The 22,176-nt window shown below is 41.0% G+C and overlaps 1 protein-coding gene across 4 annotated transcripts in view; it reads left to right on the top strand.

Annotated features, from left to right (window-relative positions):
• LOC119656602 (protein phosphatase PP2A 55 kDa regulatory subunit) overlaps window positions 1-22,176 on the top strand; it is a 132,030-nt gene that overhangs the window by 65,672 nt on the left and 44,182 nt on the right. For 3 of the 4 annotated variants that reach the window (XM_038063035.1, XM_038063031.1, XM_038063032.1), the window contains exon 2: window positions 7,033-7,215. In XM_038063035.1, coding sequence (XP_037918963.1) covers window positions 7,176-7,215 — 40 coding nt within the window. In that variant the 5' untranslated portion in view covers window positions 7,033-7,175. Of the gene's footprint in view, window positions 1-7,032; window positions 7,216-8,277; window positions 8,723-22,176 lie in introns of those variants that run through there. The other variant, XM_038063036.1, reaches the window with a different exon arrangement.

The following is a 22,176-nucleotide window of genomic DNA, read 5'->3' as shown; positions in this document are numbered from 1 at the left end:
AATAATGTTCCCAAAACTATAAAATTTCAAAATTTCCTGAACACTGGTCTAGGATTACCATTTATTGAGAATGGATGGATTCATGGTATTTATATTTCTGTCTTACAGTTTTAGTCGTATGACATGTTAAACCATATCCTTCCTGTTGAAAAATATCTGGCTGGCACAGGACGGCATTTTTAAGGAATACTCTGTAAGAAGAAGCGATGCAATTGGTGTAATATAAATACTGTTTCTCCTATTCATCTCAAACTATCAGATCATACAGTAAATATTTGTGATCAAATATACGTACATGGACGATATACATGCTTTATGTAAATATTTTCAAATCAAGCTAAACTTCAACATTTCCTTACTAGATTCATTCACTATAACGTTGCAAGGAACTGTTAAGATACTTTTTTCGTTAACCTTCATGAGTTTTCTCATTGTTTTCTTGACCTTGCTGTTATCATACTATCTAGATGCTTTTATCTGTTCTAGGTGTCACAAATATTTCCGTTCAAGCAGGTTTGGTTAGAACATAACCGTATGAATCTGGATAATTGCGGAAATATTATATAAATTTTGGAGCAATTGTTTGCATTTTATTAATTTTATCTTTCCATTTCCATGATAAACAAAAGCAATAAGGATTTTTTTGCATTGTTTGGGAGTCAGTTGGAAAAGTGATGAAATTATGTACTCACGAACCAGCTAAGTGACTAGATTTTGAAACAGATCTTTAAATATTTATTACATGATATGGAAACATATAAACTTGTTGCGAAAGTTGTGTGTATTTGCTTGTGGTGTTATTATTAATTTGAGTAGTTGGAGAGGTATTTGCGGGCATCTTGCTTTTGCAATGGTCTCTAGTGTACACCACGGAAAGGATGTAGGAGCGGAATAGACAGCCGTTGAAAAAGATTGGCATGATTGGTTAGAAAAATGGAAGTTGCTCCAGATGGGAAAGTTGAAGGAATTTGATACCCAAAATGTTTGTCAAAACTTTGAGGAAGTTGATTGAAGAGCACATCAGAAAGAAGTTTACCCTCTGCATCGTAATTAGCATGCTTATCAACCGCGTTAGCTAGTATAGTAGCAAGAGATTGACACCGTGATCAATAACACGATGGCTAAGGTAGTCACAATGGAATACATAGCAGGTACGTTCGATAATGATTTGATCTATGGTATCAGGGGCCAAGAAGCACCGACTAAGACGATCATTACTGGAAGATAGGCCTGTTCAACCACACTTGTATGTCGAAACCATCTACACTTTTATTAGCTTGGGATAACCATAGGAGGGAGCTAACTTACTAAACAGAGCTTGTTCAGTAAGCGTCAATAAAACCAGCTCCTTCGTCTGCACCAGAAGGAGATAATCAAATGAGGCCAAATATCTAGTTGGATATAAAACTCAATTGAAAGGAATGTCTTGAGCTTGTGATAAATAAAGGTAAACGGGCATTCCATGTAGGTGAAACATGGAGATTATAGAAGTATGCCAAAAAACTAGAAGCTAGAAGGATTTATCGTGGTTTCAAGAAACCGTCTTCCTCTGCTTTATGAGTATCATGGAGAGTCTACTTATCCTTAGAGTTTACAATAAAGAGCTTGCAGCATTATCCACGAAATTACAAATCTAGTTCTAGAAACGGGCAGTGATTTTATCTTACCAAAATTTTGCTAAAATCAAAATCTCAATAGTTAGGGAGCATCGAAATTCCTGGGGAGACAACCATCTGAAAAAGTAGATACAGATGATACACAGGTGGATGCAAAACAGAACATGAGAAAGAGACCGGAATACACGTAGTGAATCCGAAATTATTGTATTTCAGATAGAAGGGTATGCGATAAAACTGTGCCCGCGAGAGAAGTTATTGAGGAGATACAGGCTTGCTGAAATCCCTACTTTCTCTAAAAACTAGGCAGTCCTGAGACCTATTGAATCACCCCAAACTAAATTTAAATTGGTCTTGGATTGCTAGCAAAAACTCAGGGCTCTGGCAATTGAAAACGAAGTAACGTTGAAGTGGATAATTGGGCGTAAAGGTATAAACGGCAATGAAGTAGGAAGAAAGGGAGTAGCGCAACCGAAGTGATTGAAGAGATCTTAATAAATGAAAACCTGAAGGTGCGAGGTCTGGGTCAGTCAAACTCCTTCAGCTTTTGTCGGGTGATCGAAAATATGTGGTCACGCGTTGTCCTGCTGGGTGAAGACGCCACAGGATTTTATCAATTCTGAACGCTTTTTAAGGTTTTGTGTAAAACAAAACCTTATTCAAATCGGTTGACTGTCTGTCTGTCCGTCTGTCCGTCACATGTATTTTTCTCGAAGACGGTTGACACTAAAATTGTGAAGGCTCATGCATACAATGAGTTATATAATTCTACGTCACATTTAAGGCGGGAGGTCCTACATGCAAAAGAAGAGTGTTAATTGTTTCAGAATTGATCACTTTCAGAGGTTGAAAGTAGTCATTTTTTTAACGGACCCATTCTCAGAAACTACCCAACCGAAAAATCTGAACAAAATCAAGATGCTACCACTATATGGTGCCTAGGCTCCGAAATACCACCCATATTGATATTTTTTCGAATAAAGTTAACAATAGTATATTACTTTTATTTTTTAGTAATTGACTGAGGGCCCTCTTAAGTTCATCCTACATTCACGAAGCAGTTCATCCTAGAATCACGAAAGCAGCAATGTAGACTATGACATAGAGCATGATCCTACCAAGTTTCGTGAAAATCACACCTTTATTAAACAAGTTATAATTGGTAAAATTTGTCGCTTCTGTGCAAATTCAAAACTTTGAATGTCAGTATCACTCGAAAGTCGATATTCTCAAATAATATATGCATATATTAGGTGTTAGGCATTAATGGGACAAATGTCCACTCAAATAAGAGAAATACACAAAACCTTTCATACCTGAAGCGTCCAGCTTCTGATTTCTCGACTTGTTCTTAATTGCTTCGCTTAGTCTCGTTAATTGTTGATAGTAAAGGTCCGAATCAATAGTTTCGCCTGGCTGGAACAGCTTATAGTGAATGATTCCCTTGTAGTCAAACCATACATAGACCATCACCTTCCTATTCGTCGATCTCTGCTTTTGCGACTATTTCTGAAGCTTCTGATTGCTTCTTCCACGACCGTTTTCACTGCACATTGTCCTACGTGATCTGTTTCTCATCCCCAGTGACCATTCGTTTCAACAGTTGCTTATTTTTTAACTTTTTCAACAGCTCATTGCGTGTGGGAATTCAGTCGACTAAGGTTTTTGGACGCAGTTCCTGGGACATAAACTGTTGACCTTCTTGACGAATTCAGCGGAATGCAAATAGTATGAAACAATTAAATGATTTAAGTTTGTGTTTAGGAATGTAAAGGGGTCCTGAGTACACCATCCGATTCACCAGGTCAATTGGAAAGAAACTTTCTTTCAGTTTTTGGCCCATGGACTGGAAGTCAAGTTTTTACAAAATTAGACAACGGTTTCGTCCAACTATCACGCACAAACTTAGATTTGCTTCGGTCGGCTTAGGTCTGATATAAAGATGTTCTGAATTGTATAAAAGGGGACAAACAACACCTTGTAACCGCTTCCACCACACCCTTTTAGTTCCCAAAAATGCCGTTATCTCCCAACTAAATAACAACATCCCCACTGCCGCCTACCTCCTGGATTTCCAGAGAGCTTTCGACGCTGTCTGGCACGAAGGCCTCATCTTCAAACTTTCCGACACCTCCAAATTTTTTCCACAACTGTGCAGATTAATTCTGAACTACCCTCCCGATTGACAATCCCTTGTCTGCATCAGTGAAACCCCTTTCCAACCCGTACAACCCTCTTGTAGGCATCCCACAAGGATCCATATTGTTAGCAACTATATATTCACTATACACTCCCGACATTCCAGTTCAACACCCAACCAATTCCCCCCAAGCTGTCAAAGCCATATAATACGCTTGCGACTTGATCCTCTATACCACATCCCGAAGCATGCAAGCTGCCTAAACCCGAATTAAATACCACAATTCTAACCCTTCACAAATTGCTCCATTCTTGGAAACTCCTTTTCAACCCCAACATATATGAAGCCATCGTATTTCGTGATAGAGCCACTTTTACCTACAAGATGGTAGCCGACACCCGCAACCTTGAAAACAAAATCGTGGCATCCCTCATTCCCTCCTTTCAATCCACTAAGTACCTCGGAATTCTGCTCAATACCCGTCTATCACCCTTTTCACAAGCAAATTCCATCCTCTTCAAAACCATGGCCGGCTGAAAACTCTATGGCCCACCTTCAAGAAAGACTCCGCCATCCTTCCCAAAGTCAAACTCTTCTGCTATAAATAGCTTATATAACCTCTGATCACGTATGGCTTCGTCGCATGGTGCGACATCTCCTTCGCCCAAATAGGACGATTATGTGTACGTAAAAGGAGGTTCTTCCAACTTTTCCTTCCTCAGTCCAATCCACACTCCGATCAAGTCGTCAATGACAATATAAACTGCACGCGAACAGACGTGTTCCTCGTGAACTCCCTTACCAAATTCCTCAGCAAATGCCAATCTCATGAAAAAGACCTCATCCAGTTCTGCTCCAACTGACAAAGCAACAACGCTGGCTTCTCCTACCGCCATCATTCCCTCCCTTCAAATCTCCTAACCCTATTCATCCAGAATTGCAATTATCGCGGCGGTAAGATGATACTTTTCAACCGCCCTACGATCGCCATAACCCTGGCGGTCGAGGTTTCAAGCCTTGAACCTATATGCTCTTTGGAAGCCCGAGATCTTCACTGTCTTACTAAAAATAAAAAAATAAAAATAAAAATAACGGCATCCCTGGAGGTCCTTCTGAGATTAACCCCTCTCCATCTGAACATACAGATGCAGGCAAGGAGATCAATATTCAGGATGGCCGGTAGCATGAGTGAGGCGGGCAGCTGCCTAAATCGAAGGAAGATTGATATCCTTTCTAGGCAGTATCCCGAATTACTGATACCGAGGGACAACATGACAACGAGGTTTCACTTCGATAAGAAGTTTGAAACACGTTGGAGTAAGAAGGCAAACTGGGAGAGCGTGGCTGCGACATACGGCTTAAACCAGCAACTGATTACTTGGTACACTGACGGATCCCTCACAGCAGAGGGAGCGGGTGCCGGTGTCATTGGTCCAAGGAAAATGTACTTTAAGCCAATGGGGAGGTACACTAGCATATTCCAGGCGGAAATTTACGCCATAGACAAATGTGCCTCCTTTAATCTGCAAAGGAACTACAGGGGGCAGAACATAGCTATTCTCACCGATAGCCAAGCAGCGATCAAGGCACTTAGGTCCAACCAGGTGAACTCTAAACTGGTATGGGAATGCCTTGAGAGACTGAATACACTCGGCTCGTCCAACAAGGTCTGGATACTTTGGGTTCCAGGCCATGCTGGGTTGGAAGGCAATGAGGCAGCGGATGAACTAGCCAAGAAGGGAGCAGGGATGCCTTTACACGGGCCAGAACCCTTCTGTGGAATCGGAAACGGTTTCATGGCTATGAATCTAAGAAACGAAGAGAAAAGGTTGAGGGAACTATGTTAGGCGGGCCTACCAGGGATGGAGCAGTGCAGGGTGCTTATTGGGGGATACGAACCCATGCGCACAAAGGATTGCTTAAACCTCACCAAAAAGAACCTTCGAATCATAGTGGGAATTCTCACTGATCATTGTCGGCTGAACTACCACCTAGGGAAGCTAGGGATATCTACGGACATTGCCTGCAGGTTCTGTGAGGAGGAGGACGAAACCTCTACGCACGTCCTGGGACAGTGTCCGGCACTTGTGCAAAGTAGGTCGATACATCTGGGAGAACACTTAATACCAGATGCAAAGCTGAAACTTCTGGAAGTGGAAAACATACTAAAGTTCCTAACGGTTACAGGCCTGCTTGAGATACTATGATGAACAGGTACACTATAACCAGTAAAAGGGGCACAATAGTTCTTCAAGGACGCGGTGCGACTTTCCCTTAACAGAATAATAATAATATATGCTCTTTGGAAGCCCGAGATCTTCACTGTCTTACTAAAAATAACGAAGTTGGAGAGGACATAAAGCGACCCCAGGAGCAACCAAAACTCAGATAGACACCTACAAATTGTATCCACCATACGTTGAATGAGTGGCAATCCTTTCAGGAAAACGTGTCAAGAGGAAGATGGTGTATTCAGTTCATCGGAAACATAGGTTCTTATTTAAATTGAAAATATAGTGAGACTGATTATTTCCTTAGCAAACTTCTAAACCTGCGGCATGCAAGAGTGATAAGGATCGAATTCCATTCTCCCCGCCCTTCTCATGAAAGGAATTCTCTGACTTTAAGGGCCAGTTCGAAATAATGTATCAAACAATGACACGCAGGTGTTTAGTTGTTGTGTATGAACATTCTCCCACCATCATCATCGATGACGCAACAATCGACATCCTAAAAAGTTGCTTGAGATCCTGACTTACGCCATTGCTGCATCTGAAATAGGGTTTGGTACGTCTTATTTTTCGTCTGGGGCATCTTCATTCAAACAAATTCTATAACCCGTTCACCAGAGGCTTAAAAGGTAAATTTGATTAGTTGCGCTTGTAGATTTCTTCGACCCCCCACTCCTCTGTAGGAGGTCGAAAGCCCTTTGGAGGATCCTTCTCTAGAATGTGACTAAAAGCTCTCAATTTTGTTTTTTTTTAGAATCTAAGTCTCCCAGGACTGCATGAGAACTGGCAAGATCATTGTTTTGTATAATAGTAGCTTCGAGTGAGTCAGTTGAAATTGACTCTGTTGGCTACTCACAACATTGCGCAGGTTTCATCATAGTAGTTGTTAACGGTTGTGATTTTCGACCTTACCTAGGAGAAGCTTTGCACGGCTTCAAAGTTGTAGTCTTCATTATTGTCTTTATTTCTTCGAAATTGAAAATCCCTCTTTTTTATCAACCTTTAAAAATTGCTTTACTCAGATGTTTACAATTTATCTTTTCAGTGAATATAGCAACCATCATCACGAAGCACGCACCAGCAATCGGCCGATGGGGCCGTCAAAGCCCCGGGCCGGAACCCGAGCCTCCACCACCGCTTCCGCCTCGCACATTCATTAGGCAATCAAGTTTTACAAAATTAGGAAATATGCTCAATACGGCCATGAATGGTGCGAAAAAACCACAAAGTAAGTAGATTGTGAAATCGTATATGGTTATTCGATTGAAAGTAATTTTCTATTCATTTGTTCAAGTTATTTGTGCGCTCAATTTTAAATATTCCTAATAGATTCTCCACCTTCTCCACCAATCCATTCTGTAGAGCAAACTAGAAGAAGTTCAATAACACCTTTTTAGAAAAAAATATAGTTAGTATTTTAATGGGTTGAATTAGGATGTAGTTTGTTAGCTGAAGTCTTAAAATGAAAGATTGCCTTGGAAGATATTTTTCCTTTTTATTGGCTAAAAGTATCTAATCTATACAAATACGTATTCCGGGGACCAACTGTCCCTTCTTCTTCTTACTTTTAGCCGATAAAAAGGAAAGGCAATCTTTCATTTTCGTATTTTAATTTTAATTAAAATTCAAATGCGCTGAAAAACGTGACATATGATATGTGACGTCACAAGTTACGCTGAGAAGCATCAATTGGAAGCCGTCATCGGAGCTTCCGGTTAACATAGATCATTCGCACTCGCCCTACTGCGCCATCACACCCATTGAAAAATTATAATAAATGAATGAATGCTTCCAATGACCAAATGACATTGTACCAGTCAGAATAATTTATACTTAGCTCCTATATACATTTTAGTCGTTAGGATTTGAGGAAAATATTAGTCAATTTAAGGTTCCACGTGGTTTCCATTTGCGCGGGAGAAAAAGTTCGTTTCGAAAAACTGCGCTACCTAAAAATTTCCGGTGGTGCCATAGACGAATTTGGTGTTTCTTTGTTCAGTCCCGATTTACTGCAGGAATCCTTACTGGTGCACTGTTATGATCAACATTTGCTCACTGATTTCCGGCTGTATTCTGAATATTTCAAATTAATCATATTCTTTGCTCTGAGTCTATGAATTGTCTGGAAACCATTTCCCATGAACGCATTTTCATTTCAACTCGATAATAGAGTTCGCGGTACTACCAACAGTTTGAGATCATCTGTTAGGCTTACGTTCGCTACCGACCACCGTGCGACCGTGGCGTTTAACAGCCGCCATAGCGAATGTCAAAATTGCGGCTAAATAGCGCATGTGTGCGGCAAAGCTCGCCGCCATATTCACATTTTTCACGTACGTGTGTACATACACGCGAAATGCGTACGTATGAGTTCACGAACGTCTCAGTAGTTTGCGTGAAATGTTTCATATCCGCGAGTCGCGAAATCGGCAACAAAATTTCATCTCGATTTTTTCCCGTGTGCAAATCAATCAGAGAAAACTAATTGCCGCATAATTGGTGAGGAAAACGTGCGAATCCCTGCGAAGCAACTGAAATCAAAAGACATCTGCTCGCGATCGTGCGTAAAAACGTAGGAAAAAACGTGCGTACCTACGGTGGCCGCTGCTATTTGCTATCACAAAAGTTGGAATTTGTCGTCGAATGTTTGTTTTATGAGAGTGAGTGCGTTTGATTTCGGTGCGCGAGGTCGAAGGCGAGCAAACGAGCGAGTTGCTGTTCAATTGACATGGCCGGTAAGTTTGCAAATTGTGGAAAGTACGTCGATTGCTGCTGAAAATTGCAAGTTGTTGCTGCGACGAATTCGAAGCGACGAGGTGAACTCCGTGCGGCGGCCGGTCCTTGACACATTTGCCAGTGTCAGGCGACTATGACGCCGCGACATTCGAATATGTCACGGAGCCTGTACTCCCCACCGGGGCCCCGGGGACAAAATGGGGCAGAACAACGATGTTTGGGAACATCCCGGTACGGCCGCGGCCGCAGCTAGCACGGAGTCGGAAAAGTCGCTCGAGGTGCATTGCGGGTCCTCGTTTGGTTGCAGAACCTGCGAGACAAGAGCGTCTGGGGGTCGAACCACGTCCGCTCGAAGCCAGGATAACGAGCGTGAAGCCAGTTTTCGGACACCTTGTGCTTGGTGCCTGGACTGGCGGCTGGAAAGCGCCGGAGGACTCGTGGCTGCCACTTCACACCTATCAATGCAAATCGGCGTTCCCACTTGTGCGATAAAAATAGAAAAGAGCGTGATGAATACTTGGCAGGCGGCGATTATGACTGTTTTCGGCGGATCACATCCAGAGTTGTGCAATGGAGCGGGCGCTGGAAACGTCTCCAGAAAATGTTTTGCAACGCAAGGTCGAGAACGGCTTACAGTCGAGCACATTTGCCTGGAGTTTGCTTAATAGAAGGCAGTTCGGGAGCAGCTCGCTTGCTTCCACGCACGGTAAACATAGAATGCAGGCCTACAAGCGTTTGAAGGATGCCTAGAGGGTAGAATGGCCGCGAATCGCTCATACTCGTAATCTCAGATTCAATGAGACTCCAGTGACCGCTGGGCCCTTGCTTTTGTTACCCAATTGATGTTTTAGTAATGAGCTCGCGGACGAGGTGCGAGACACAGGCGACGACACAAGTACTTGAATGACAGGCGCCCGATTAGAGCGAGCGGGGGCGTGTGTTCTGGGGTTTGGGTTGACTTGACTGATAAATGGGAAAAACATTGTGCGGTAACGGCAGTGGAGTTTCCTTTGATGTTGTTTGCTTATTATATTTGAGCTTCTCAGCTCTGCAACTCGAATATGCAGAGAAGGGGTTGCGACAAAGTCCAAAACTCGTCTATCAAAACACCCCATTTTTATGCAGCGATATAAGATTCGAATGGCTCATAAATTTCATTCACGAGTATCTAGTTTTCTTGCACACTATGAGGTCAGAACCTCCCTATCAACTAGAATTGTGCAGCAATAAAATAATAAAATTTATTTTAAACTTTCTCCATTCCAAGTATTCAAAGAAAATACGCGAACACATGGTTTGCCATCATTTAGGCACGGCGAATTTTGCAAGCAAGGAGATCTAAGGGCCCCAGGTAATGTTTTCCATCGAGGATTTGTCTAATTTATGACGTCAGTGTCCTTGCCAAGCAGTGAAATAAACATGTGACCTTAGTTAAGAGGCAGTAATGAAACCTACTTTTCAGCTCCTGTCTATGAGTAAAACCTCACTTGTCATGGCTTTTTTGACTTTTACGACTCTCGTTTTGTCAAATGTCATAAAATCGACAAATATACAATGGTTGCCGTTTACCCCTTGGTGGGATATAGCGCGTCAACCATATCTACGCGGAATTGACAAATAATCAACGATGTTGATGCTGGCGGCGAAAAAAATAGGTGGTTGGATAAATTAGGATGTGCTTTAAGCTCATTGTTAGTAAATATAAACAACTATTGGTGACTTCAAACCGTAATAGCTACCCTGGAATGATGATAGACTGACCGTAATGCAGTTGCCATTCGGTTCTTAATCAAAACATGACTTCCAAATGGTTGGGATGTTTAATTTGTGCATCATCGTGGCACTACAGGCCGACGTCGCATATAGGAGTATTTGATCAATCTTTTCCTTCAGCCTTTGTCCCGTTCACAAGCGGGGTCGGCTCGTCGTGATCGGTTTTGCCATTTGGTTCTATCAAATGTCTGATCTGGAAGAAATCTCGAGGCTTTTAAATCTCCATCCAGCGTATCAAACCACCGTTATTTCGGCTGGCCTTTTGGTCGCTTACCATTGACTTCGATGTTCAGAGCAATCTTGGGTAAGTGAATTCTCGTTAACGCGAATTACCTGACCATACCATCGAAGACGCCTTCATTAGAGTTTCTCTACGATCGGTGCAACCTCATATCGATCGCGGATATCCTCATTTCGGATGTACTTAAAACGTGTCACGCCACCAGTCCAATGCAACATCTTCGTCTCTATTATCGCAAGACGCCGTTGATTGTCTTTTATAGTCCGCCAACACTCAGGACTATAGAGAGCGGCAGACGGACGACCTTGCGGTAAATTTTAGATTTGAAACGTTCGCTGATACGTCGATCATAAAGAACACGAGTTATGGAATGCCACTTCATCCAGGTCGCATTAATGCGTCAAACAATTTCATTACACTGTTCTCCATTGGCTGATAGCGTTGACCCGAGATATTTAATTCGCTCAGTTCTGGGCAATTTACTGCAGCTGACAGCGCTAAGCAATTTGAATATCTCGAGTCCATGCTATCAGCCAATGGAGGACTACGGTGTGCTCCTCACAAAGGGAAACACAAAACCTCTTATACCTGAGGCGTCAAGCTTCCGGTTTCCCGACTTGTTTACATAGTATAGCCATAAGTTCTGTCAGTCAAACAAATCTTTATTACTCAAGAAGTAATCAACTAAATCAATCGAAAAGTACACCATCTGAAAGGGGAAACATGGAGCTTTCAAACGAAAGAAAAAATAATTCAAAATGGCCGCCACTAGCAGTTATACGGTCCCAAAGTCTGTGAGGCCATGCATCGATCGCTTTACGCACGGTATGAAGCGGCATTTCTGGAGCTGCCCGCACGATACTGGCCTTTAAACTCTCCAAATCGGCAGTTTCCTCTAACTTAGCCCAAAGGCTGTACTCCAGAGGATTCAAATGTGGGCTGCCTGAGTCCTGCTGGAAGCACCACGGCCTTCCAGCGAATAGAGATTCACTCAATGGCTCGACTACATCCTCTAACATCTTTTGGTACATGCTCGCACTGGTTTTGACGCCGGCCTCGCAGAAATGAACATCAATTACTCCGTGATATGACAGTAGTCCAGATAGTAGTCCACCATGCCATGACAGAAGTCGATGGTGACGACGTTGGACTCGCGGAACAGTTTCTTTGGCTTCACAACAATTATGAGCATATTCTCGATCACTTTGTCGGTTGATTTCTTCCTCGATGGTAAAAATTTTTTCATCAGAAAATATAATTTTGCGATATTTATGAATGAGGGTAATAGGCTCGGGCAAACGCAATGCTGACCACATTGCCTCCTACAGTGTACTGTAGTGTACCGTTACGGTATTGAATGAAGTGTTCTAACACACTTCAAGATCCGGATTCAATATGGATTGTTGCGCCAACGATTATTGTTATTATTGTAACACTATTTTGACATCGCTTGTTGGGAGTGAGTTCAATATTGTCAATATTGCTCACTATAAATGCAACTCCAAAGTCGTTGTGGCCCGATGGTTTACCAGTTTTGAAAATTGTGTGCGAATTCATATCGCTTATTTCGCTACCAATCCAATTTGTTTCCTGAGCTGAAATCATGCTCAATTAGTAAATCTCAACTTGTTGAAGGAGGGCCTTGACGGCTCCTGGTTTGTTTAGGGAGCGTACATTCCAGGATCCGAAAGAATGTTGCAGGTCTGGCTACGTAGTTCGTGACACCCACCTCACCAGAGGTGCTTAGGTGTAACTCAGCCATTCAGGCTGCAGCTACCCCTCTTTCCTCCTTTCTCAATCATGGCTTGTCACAGGCTACTGCGAAGTTTGCATGTAAGAAGAATTCTTTTTTTTGCCGTCTTGTTTATTCTAAACATGTCAGTTGATCTGTTTCTCATCAATAAATTTTCGTATGATTGATTTATGGTAGACAGGAAAAACTGATCTTGTAGGGTAATGTAATTAAAAGGACTGAAATCAATGTAGCACAAAAGGAAATATTTATGGTCGAATGGAACATTAATTCTGTTCGTATTGTTTGCTGGATTTGGCTTTGACTACAATTTAAATAAAATGACATTATTTGTTATTCAAAGTGGACCTTATATTGTATATCTGATCGATAAATATAGTATCAGTTTCAGAGCCGAAAAATTAATCAATGGAAGTCAATCAATTCAGACCAAATAATAAATATCTCCTAATAATCTGTTGGTTTTCGGAGCGGCTCGAGAGTGCGGTTTCTCACGCTGCAAGTATTTCTGTTTAAAATCATTGTTGCTATATATTCTTCTTCGCTGCGCTACAGCCCATTTCGGGCCTTTGTTTACTTCAACATTTCCCTACAACTGCAACTATCTTTTTATCGATTTCGCCTGTTAATTTTGAATAGCTTTTTAGGTATCCTCGCGTCATTCAGACGCTGTAAATTACTAGCCCATATCATTGTCGAGATATTTGATTCACCGCAGATTTCATACAACTGGTTGTACCTAGTGCGTCATTCATCTCCCACGCGAACTGACCTCAAAGATGGCTTTCAGTACTATTACTGCTATCTGAGTTGGAGTTCACGCTTCGGCCTTTTGGTCACTTAAGTAGTCAAAATAGTCGCTTCTTTGCAAATTCAAGATTATGCATATCAATGTCACCCGAAAGTGGATACTCTCACATATCATAATATGTGTTATATTACGTGCTTCGTACTAATGGAGCAAATGCACACTCGAATGTTTTTATACAAGAAATACACAAAACCTTTTATATCTGAAGCTTCCGGTTTCCCGACATGTTCTAAGATCAAGTCAAAACGAATGTTCTATAGATAGACTCCTTATTGATACTACTGTTTTTATTTGCTTCGCACATTGAGCAAGGTGAGACTTGTCAGTTATGCCCAGCTGAATTTCCTTAACTTTGTCATGAAGAATCTCGTTGAATGGTGCATGTATCGCTACCGGTCTGGTCATGTGCCTCCTGTATACATTTGATATGCTTGGGAATTTGATCAAAGCTTAATAGGGTTTAAAGAACCGCGTGTGCAGGTGCTACTGGGGTTTTGCAGTGCTGCCCGGCAGGTGCTCTCAATGTATTTCTACACCTCCTCCCCCTAGACCTTCACATTAAATACTGTAGCATGCAGTGCTGTTAGACCACTCGAGTCCGGATGCTGGAAACTCCATAGCAAAGGCTCAAAGCCAAGTCATGGAGGATTTGAAACGCCCATAACAAAACAAGATCGTGAAAGCTATTGTGCCAGATGTGTGCGAATGCATACAAGATTACGGTGGTCCGCACGAAACACTGGCCTATTGCGGACCATGGCGTCAAACTCGGCGAACCTTACAATTCACATTGTCGAAGCTGTAGAGAAGAGGGAGAAACAAACACTCAGGCATTTTGTTTGCGATTGCTTAGCTCTAACTAGAGCCAGACTAAACCATTTTTTGAGGACCTCTGAAAAATCTTCAGTTGTAGGGTGTGAGAGTTGGTTTTCTTCGTGAATGCTACCGACTAGCGCTGAAGATTTGAGCCGGCTAGACTCTGCTTCCTTGTAGTCATGGCCTTAGGAGTTTCTTACATCAAAACGACGCCCACAACGCTAATTGGGTTCCTGGGGTTAGAATGAATCGTTTTGACTCTGCCTAGTAATGTATCTATTCCCTCTTTTGAGGTCAGGTATCCCAAGAAATTGATACCTTGCTGACCAAAAAAGCACCATAACTCCATATTGTTTTAACCTTTGGAACAAAGGGCTTAAGTGGTTGGCATGCTCTTCAAGCGAAAAGGAAGCGACTAATATGCTCTTATCAGGTCTATTAATGATTGATGTGCAAAACGGGACATTTGTCAACGTAAGTTCGGCTGTTAAGTGTGCGGTAATCTCCGGTTTCCACTCGTTATTCTGTATAAGTAAGATACCAGGCCAGAGTGTTGTCCAACGGCTTTTTGATTGACGTGCTAATTCCAGCTGGATAACATTTATGTTTGGACTGTAGACTGGAAATCGATTGAAAGTGTGAGCGCTGACGTTTACGTCTCCTGTTTGACTGCGTGTAGCTTTATTTGTAGCTCTGCAAATTGGTTTGACAATTGTCAAACTGGCTACGTTAAGCGTGCTTGCGTTGCTGAAGGCGAGGATGTTGTTATGTCTGACGTTGCCTTCGCGATGTACAGCTTGTCAGCTAAGTCAGCTGCAATTTGCTGTGGCTGGGCATCTAGTGTCGCCAAAAACGGCTGAAGGGCAAATGATATTGCCTCTGTGTATTTGATATGTTATACCTCACAAAATTTATATCCACTATTTTTAACCAAATTTTGGTGTCATGGGGCTTGAAGTTTGGTAATTTTGATGCGCACTTCACTCCGATCGCAGTCATATTTGTGCCACTCACGTGCTATGTCTTCTTTTTCTTCAGCCTTTGTCCCGTTCACAAGCGGGGTCGGCTCGTCGTGATCGGCTTCGCCATTTGGCTCTATCGAATGCCTGATCTGGGTGCAATCTCGAGGCTTTCAAATCCCCATCCAGCGTATCAAGGCACCGTTGCTTAGGTCTGCCTTTTGGTCGTTTACCATCGACTTCGATGTTCAGACCAATCTTGGCAAGTGAATTCTCGTTTGCACGAATTGCGTGACCATACCATCGAAGACGCCTCTCTCGCAACTTTTCCACGATCGGTGCAACCCCATAACGATCGCGGATATCCTCATTTCGGATGTGATCTAAACGTGTGACGCCACTAGTCCAACGTAGCATCTTCGTCTCCCTTACCGCGAGACGCCGTTCATTGTCTTTTATGGTCGGCCAACACTCAGATCTAAAAGTTTCCTAGAAGATTTCATTCTGTTTATTAACATATGTACACTATCGGCCGGTATGAATGCAAAGTTTAGTTTAAAACTAAATTTTGGCACAATAATTTGAAAATTAAAAATACACATTATCGATAGTTTTAACAAGAATTACGCAAAAGCCCTATGTGTGATTGAAACGTCCGAATCGTTTCTATCTACTCCTCTTCATAATCTTGAGCTGTGCTCGGATCACTGTCTTGATGAAATAGGAATAGCATTTGTGTACTGTGTATTGCTCCTTTTTCATAATTCTTCCTTCGCTTGCATGAGCGGAGAAACAATTCCGCGTTTCGCAATTGTATTTTGATGTAGTCACCGAAACGGATTTCGATCGAGATTTATTAACTTTGGCGCGAATGTCTGAAGCTGTTGGGTATCTATTCCGCCTGCTGGTAGCAGCAATGAATTTACCCTCACTAGAAGTGGTAGCTTTTGGCCGCTCAGAATGGGATGATCTTGATTATTACCAATTTTCTTGCAAAGTACATAAGTGTGATGGACATATGTCTTCGATAGTATAAGTTGAGACGCAATCTTTACTGTCACTATACAGGACAACGAGTACTAACACTCCATTTTTGGAATGTGTTCACTGTAGAAACCTCAAGTTCAAACTAGTAGAATTGTTCGCGGTAATAACTGTAGCAATAATGAGTTTAAAACAATGACAATGACTTCCACTGAAAGGACAATACAAATTTAAAACCTAACTATCTGATTAGCTCCCTCCCGGCACTCATTCAAGTTTTGCAAAAATAAGTGTTTATTGCAGGTTTCTTAGATAAATATACAAAAGAATAATCCTTGAATTGAAATTTACTGGAAACCCTCCATAATTTTTCCTAGAAGTACAAGTTCTGACTCTATAGGCCATAATATGGATCACGAAACCTGAAAGTTTAGTGGAAATCCGACTATTATTAACAAATTTATAGTAGGGCAAAGTTGTTATTTTCACGTAAATTTATGGCACGTCATATACAGCATGTCCAATATTAAAGTGAGTAGACTGACATTAAATATTTATGCTATACAATACAAACGTAAAAATGGAACAGATATAAGCCGAAATATTTTTACATAAGAAATAAACAAAATCTTTAATACTTCAAGCAACGAGGTTTTTTGGGTTTTTTATCCGCGTTTTATTACATTTTGATTATTCTTCGCATTAATTTCGATTTGGATTTATTTTTCGGATGTTATAAGTTGATTCGTAGAGAAGCATTTCTCCCTTACTATAAAGTTCTTGTAAGGGTTGAAGAGGATTGTAATGACTTGTTGAATTGCGGGTTGTCTAAATGATCATCCGGATTGACCAAGATCAACCACGTGAAGATCGAACCACATCCGATTGCAGTTTTATTTGAAGTGTCCCGTCGACACGAATTGGGAAATGTTTGGAGAAGGGGGAGGGAGGGGGTAAAAATGGACTTCAGTCTCTCTCATGTCATTCACATTCGCAATAGAAATTGTGTTTCAAACCTCGCTGATATTAGCAAGATTTCAATCGTAACCTGGATGTCGGAGATCACTCGACTCAGCTGGAATAAGTACCCAAATCAAATCGGGGCGATAATCCCAGGCAAGCAGGGTATTATTGACATGTCTGCTGCATGGTTACGATCTAAACAGGAAGGCCGATAAATTCAAGACCTAGGTTCAAATTGAACTATTAAAGTAAAATTTGATACAATAAAAGTCATAATAATTTCAGTATTTCTTATCAAATGTTTTAAATTTGATTACTTTATTTATTGCACTTGATTTTTATTGAATCAAATAATTGGTGAAGAGAATTTTATTTACATTGAAGAAGTTCAAATTATTTGAATTGGAATACCTTTTTCCGTTTTTAGGACTTGTATTGTGACATTCCAGGATCATACAGGCAATCCTCATTAGCGACATCCTGCTCCATTTTTAAGGTTTTGTGTAAAATAAAACCTTATTAAAATCGATTCACTGTCTCTATGTCTGTCTGTCTCTCACATGCACTTTTCTACAAAACGGATAATCAATCTGAACGAAATTTTGTGGACAGATGGGAACTATCAAATCCCACGCATACAGTGAGTGACATAAATTTAGGTGGAATTTAAAGAGGCTCCCATACGTGCAAAGGGGCGATTTAAAAAATTTTTCACCGGATATGGTTGTGTAGGGTATCAAATGAAAGGTCTGGATGTACTTTCCGAAACTGATAGTTTTGACGTGAGCTGCAAAGCGCGTGAGTAAGAAGTCAAAATGTATAGACCTCAAGTGAGACAGGACTCATTTTCGGAAACCACTCAACCCAAAAATCCGATAAAAATCAGGAAAGGGCGTTTGGTTGAAATCTAGGCCTAAGTCCCATAACCATATCTGCTCAAATAAACTTACTAAGAGTATATTACCAACTTTTAAAAATTTACTGAAAAAAAACCCTTAAATTCATCCTAGATCGCACCAGCATAGAGGACCACATTTTGCATACACATGCCAAATTTCATGTAAATCTGACCATTAACGCCAAAGTTGCAGTTCAAACAAGCAAGCAATTTTGCGCGAATTTAAAGCTTCTAAAGCCATACAAATAAAATGCTGACGTCATAATTAACGAGAATAATTGACATTCATATGAAATATTAAAATTCCATTCCTGAAGAATTTACTTCTCCCCAGCATTTTTTTGGATTTGTTGTAGGTTAAACTCTTCTCATTTGCTTATAATATTAAATTCAGAGTGTGAAACGTATGAGGTTGACTATTATCAATACAGGGCTTTCCATCAAATAATAATAATAATCGTTGGCGCAACAATCCATGTTGGATCAGGGCCTTGAAGTGTGTTAGAGCACTTCATTCAATACCGTAACGGTACACTAGGAAGCAATGTGGTCAGCATTGCGCTCGCTCAAGATTATTACCCTGATTTAACTCATGTACTCATTCACAGCTGAGTCGACTGGTATCCGACGTCAAATCACGATACAAATTCCACTGCCACCAATGAGATTTGAACCGCGACCTTCCGTACGACAGCCTTGTGCTCTAACCACTCAGCTTTCCGGACACCAAATGATTTATTTAAATCGCTTTCTAAAAAATAGAGAGCAATGGAATTTTTAGCTATGCAACACGGAGCTGTCATGCACTCGTCGCTCCTCACATCTTCTTCTTCAGCCTTTGTCCCGTTCACAAGCGGGGTCGGTTCGTCGTTATCAGTTTCGCCATTTTATTTTATCAAATGCCTGATCTGGATGTGATCGAGATGCTTTTAAATCCCCATCCAGGCCAGCCTTTTGGTCGCTTAACATTGACTTCGATGTTCAGGCCAAGTGAATTTTCGTCAGCTCGAATTACGTGACCATACCATCGGAAACGCCTCACTCGCAGTTTTTCCACGATCGGTTCAATCCCATATCGATCGTGGATATCCTCATTTCGGACGTGATCTCTATTACCGCAAGACGCCGTTCTTTGCCTTTTATAGTTGACCAATACTCAGAACTATAGGGAGCGGTAGACGGACGACATTGCGGTAAATTTTAGATTTGAGACGTTCGTTGATATGTCGATCACAAAGAACACCAGTTGTGGAATGCCACTTCATCCAGGTTGCGTAAATGTGTGAAGTAATTTCATTACGCAGTTTTCTCCATTGTGTTATGGTCCTCACATAGGGAAATACAAAACCTTTTATACCTGAACCGTCAAGCTTCCGGTTTCCCGACTTGTTGTCAATATTGCTTGTCTGATGACGATTGGGGCTTTCTTGGTTGCTAGTTGATACGTTCTTCAACCATCCTCTGGCACTCTACCAGACAGTGTGGGGCCACTATTATTCCGTGTTCTGACAGGATTGCCAAGATGGTACTGTAGATACCGTTGAAAATGGTAGCTGCCACATAGATTTCAGTTTCTACAATGATAACTCCAGAGAACTTGGATTTGGGGGCAATACTCCATACAGTGGAATTGAAAATCTCATTGTTGTTTCGGATCAACCCACCAATGCACCTTTCAAGTAGGTCTCTGCAGATGGGCTCAATGGCCTTTAGAGCAGCATCGGGGAAAGACTTGGGATGCTTGTAGCCCTCACCTTTCTCTTGCGCCTTGAGGTAATCACATCAGTTTGGGAAGCAATCCTGGTGATGGGGGCTTAGCGTCAAGGGATGGAAGGGTCGCGTTTGAAAGGGGAAGAAACATTTTTTAAGTTAATAAAAAAATAGACTTTTTGAAATTTTCCACTGGGGTGCCCCTTAAGAATACAACAGAAGTTAGTCTATTATTCGTCACCTCGCAGAGTTTCAATTTTTCTAATCTTGCATTCAAACAGGGGCGATTGAAAGATGAGTAAAATCTACATGCAGGAAATGCCAGCAAATTCTAAGGTGCATATTGGCGGCAAATGTTCTCAACGAGAACGCCTTTATTCGGTCGTAATTTCTCAGCAATTAATATTTTAATTGAGTGTCTGATATTCCTATGGCTATTGTATTGCTAGGTCTCAAGAGTGATTTGTCACAAAAGCAATGTAAGTAGTTCTCGTGTGCTTATATAATCAAATGTACAAACAATTTCGTTACAGTCTGCTGTAAGTTCCACATTATTTAATTTGTCAACAAGTTTCTCCTGCGTCAAATATTGATTCAACAAATTTGCATGGGATGTTAATGCGGAGCAAAACATCGTACATGTATTGTGGCGAAGTGACGATTACATCGCTCCAAATCTTTACATTCTGTTACTGCTGATAAGATCTCTTCAAGCTGGTTAACCGGTGCTTCGAATTGTCGTCATCAGTGCTGGCGCTTCATTGTAAAGAGTTTGTGATTTGCATCGTCTAATAAGTTGTTAAAACTCTATTTATTTCAGAAATGTATTCCATTGATCGGTCGTGCAGCTATTGAAGCAATGTGATTGATAATTGATTCCTTGAAGCTCCAAACAGCACACTCAATGCTCTGTTGAAAAAATATTGCTCAAATACGCCACTTTTCACTTGGTATATACAAAGATCTTGAAAAGTACCCATAGAAGCAAAAGCCTTACTTGACTCGAGTCTGTCGTTTTCTGTAATATGTATTTGATTCTATGTATCTAGTCACAGGTCAGCCATGTATTAGCGAAAAAGCTAGACGTTGACAACCATTCGAGAGCAGCAACAACAAAAACTTTTCGGATGACGACAAACATGCTCTCCTTGAAGTGCAGTCACCTTGTGCTTGTGTGTATTGATTATCCCTGATTTTTGATTTTCCACTTGAGAAAAAGTGAAAACTGGACTACTAGAAGTTAGCTTGAGGGTATACTCGTTCCAAAGCGATTTCTATCCAGCTAATATCTGTGAGTGGTTGTTCATATATAGATGCTGTGACGTACAATTGTGTGATGGTTGTTTACAGATTTACATCTAAATCTTCTGTAGAGTGTGTAGTAAGCAAACTATGTTTGTACAACTCTAGGATTTGTATAGTTTGATGTATGATGGGAGAATAAAGGACGGCTTCGGTGAAGTGGTTTCACCTTATATGAGATTAAATGGAGTTATCTCTCACACTATTCAGTTATGAAACTTTGAGCCTGCATCTAAATTTTTGGTTATACATTGTGCTGGGCTCTTGTATAATACTGCATAGTCTCTATCATTCTGAAGGGAAAATATTTATACTGAGCAATACATCATGATGTGTATATTTGGTCAAGATAATGATCGCTTGTTAAAATTTAACTTCCTGGACATCATGTTTTGTCGTATAAAAACCAAACTTAACCACAAGGATTCCTAGGGTAAATGTAATGTTGACACAAAAGCAAAAGCAAAAGATGATCAACTAAGGGTTTCAAAAAAAGATACGTTTGACATCCATAGGTCGAGCTTAGACAAATTAAGTTTGTCCCATTGAAACAAGTTATTCTAACCTCAAGACACCCAAATGTTTGCTTACGGCCTAGCCAATATAGCCAAACATGCCACGAATACCTTGGGCCACTCGGAGCTAGGAAATTTCCCAGTCAACCTATTAATTAAAGCTCCATCAATTATTTACCAATAACTCAATCAACAATAAGTGAAATACAGCCAACAATGAGCAACAGTCTCGCAACTGAAATGAATTTGTACATCCAATGCTTTCCCGGGTTGTCTTGGCTGCTTCACGTTCAGGCTGGTATCAATTACGGAACATTAGCCCGGCACGAGTCCCCATATACTCGTACAACTCAACAACCTAATTATCTTGTTATTACGAATAATTTGGGTATGCCACAAGGAGGAAACACAGGAACGAATTAGATCTGTCTCCATTGTTGTATGCAGAATTGTATCTTTTTGATGTTGATGCCTATTTGGTAGCTCGAAGATGACTTTCTACAGATGAAAAGTTGTTTTGTTATACTTTATGCGGAATAGTTTTGTTTGAAAAAAGAAAGAAGAGCTTTCCAAGCAAACAAAATGCGAAAACAAACTGTTGTGTACAAAGTGTAATGCGTGGGAGATGCGCTGGCTTATTAATAGATGTTACGTATACAGCTGGATGTAGGTAGGCGTGGAACTGAAGAATGCAAAAAGTCTATATGAACGCACAGTGTCATGTGCTA

This window comes from Hermetia illucens, chromosome 5, assembly GCF_905115235.1.
Source record: "Hermetia illucens chromosome 5, iHerIll2.2.curated.20191125, whole genome shotgun sequence".
NCBI classification, from domain to species: Eukaryota; Metazoa; Arthropoda; class Insecta; order Diptera; family Stratiomyidae; genus Hermetia; species Hermetia illucens.
This window is presented reverse-complemented; position numbering and strand designations above follow the sequence as displayed.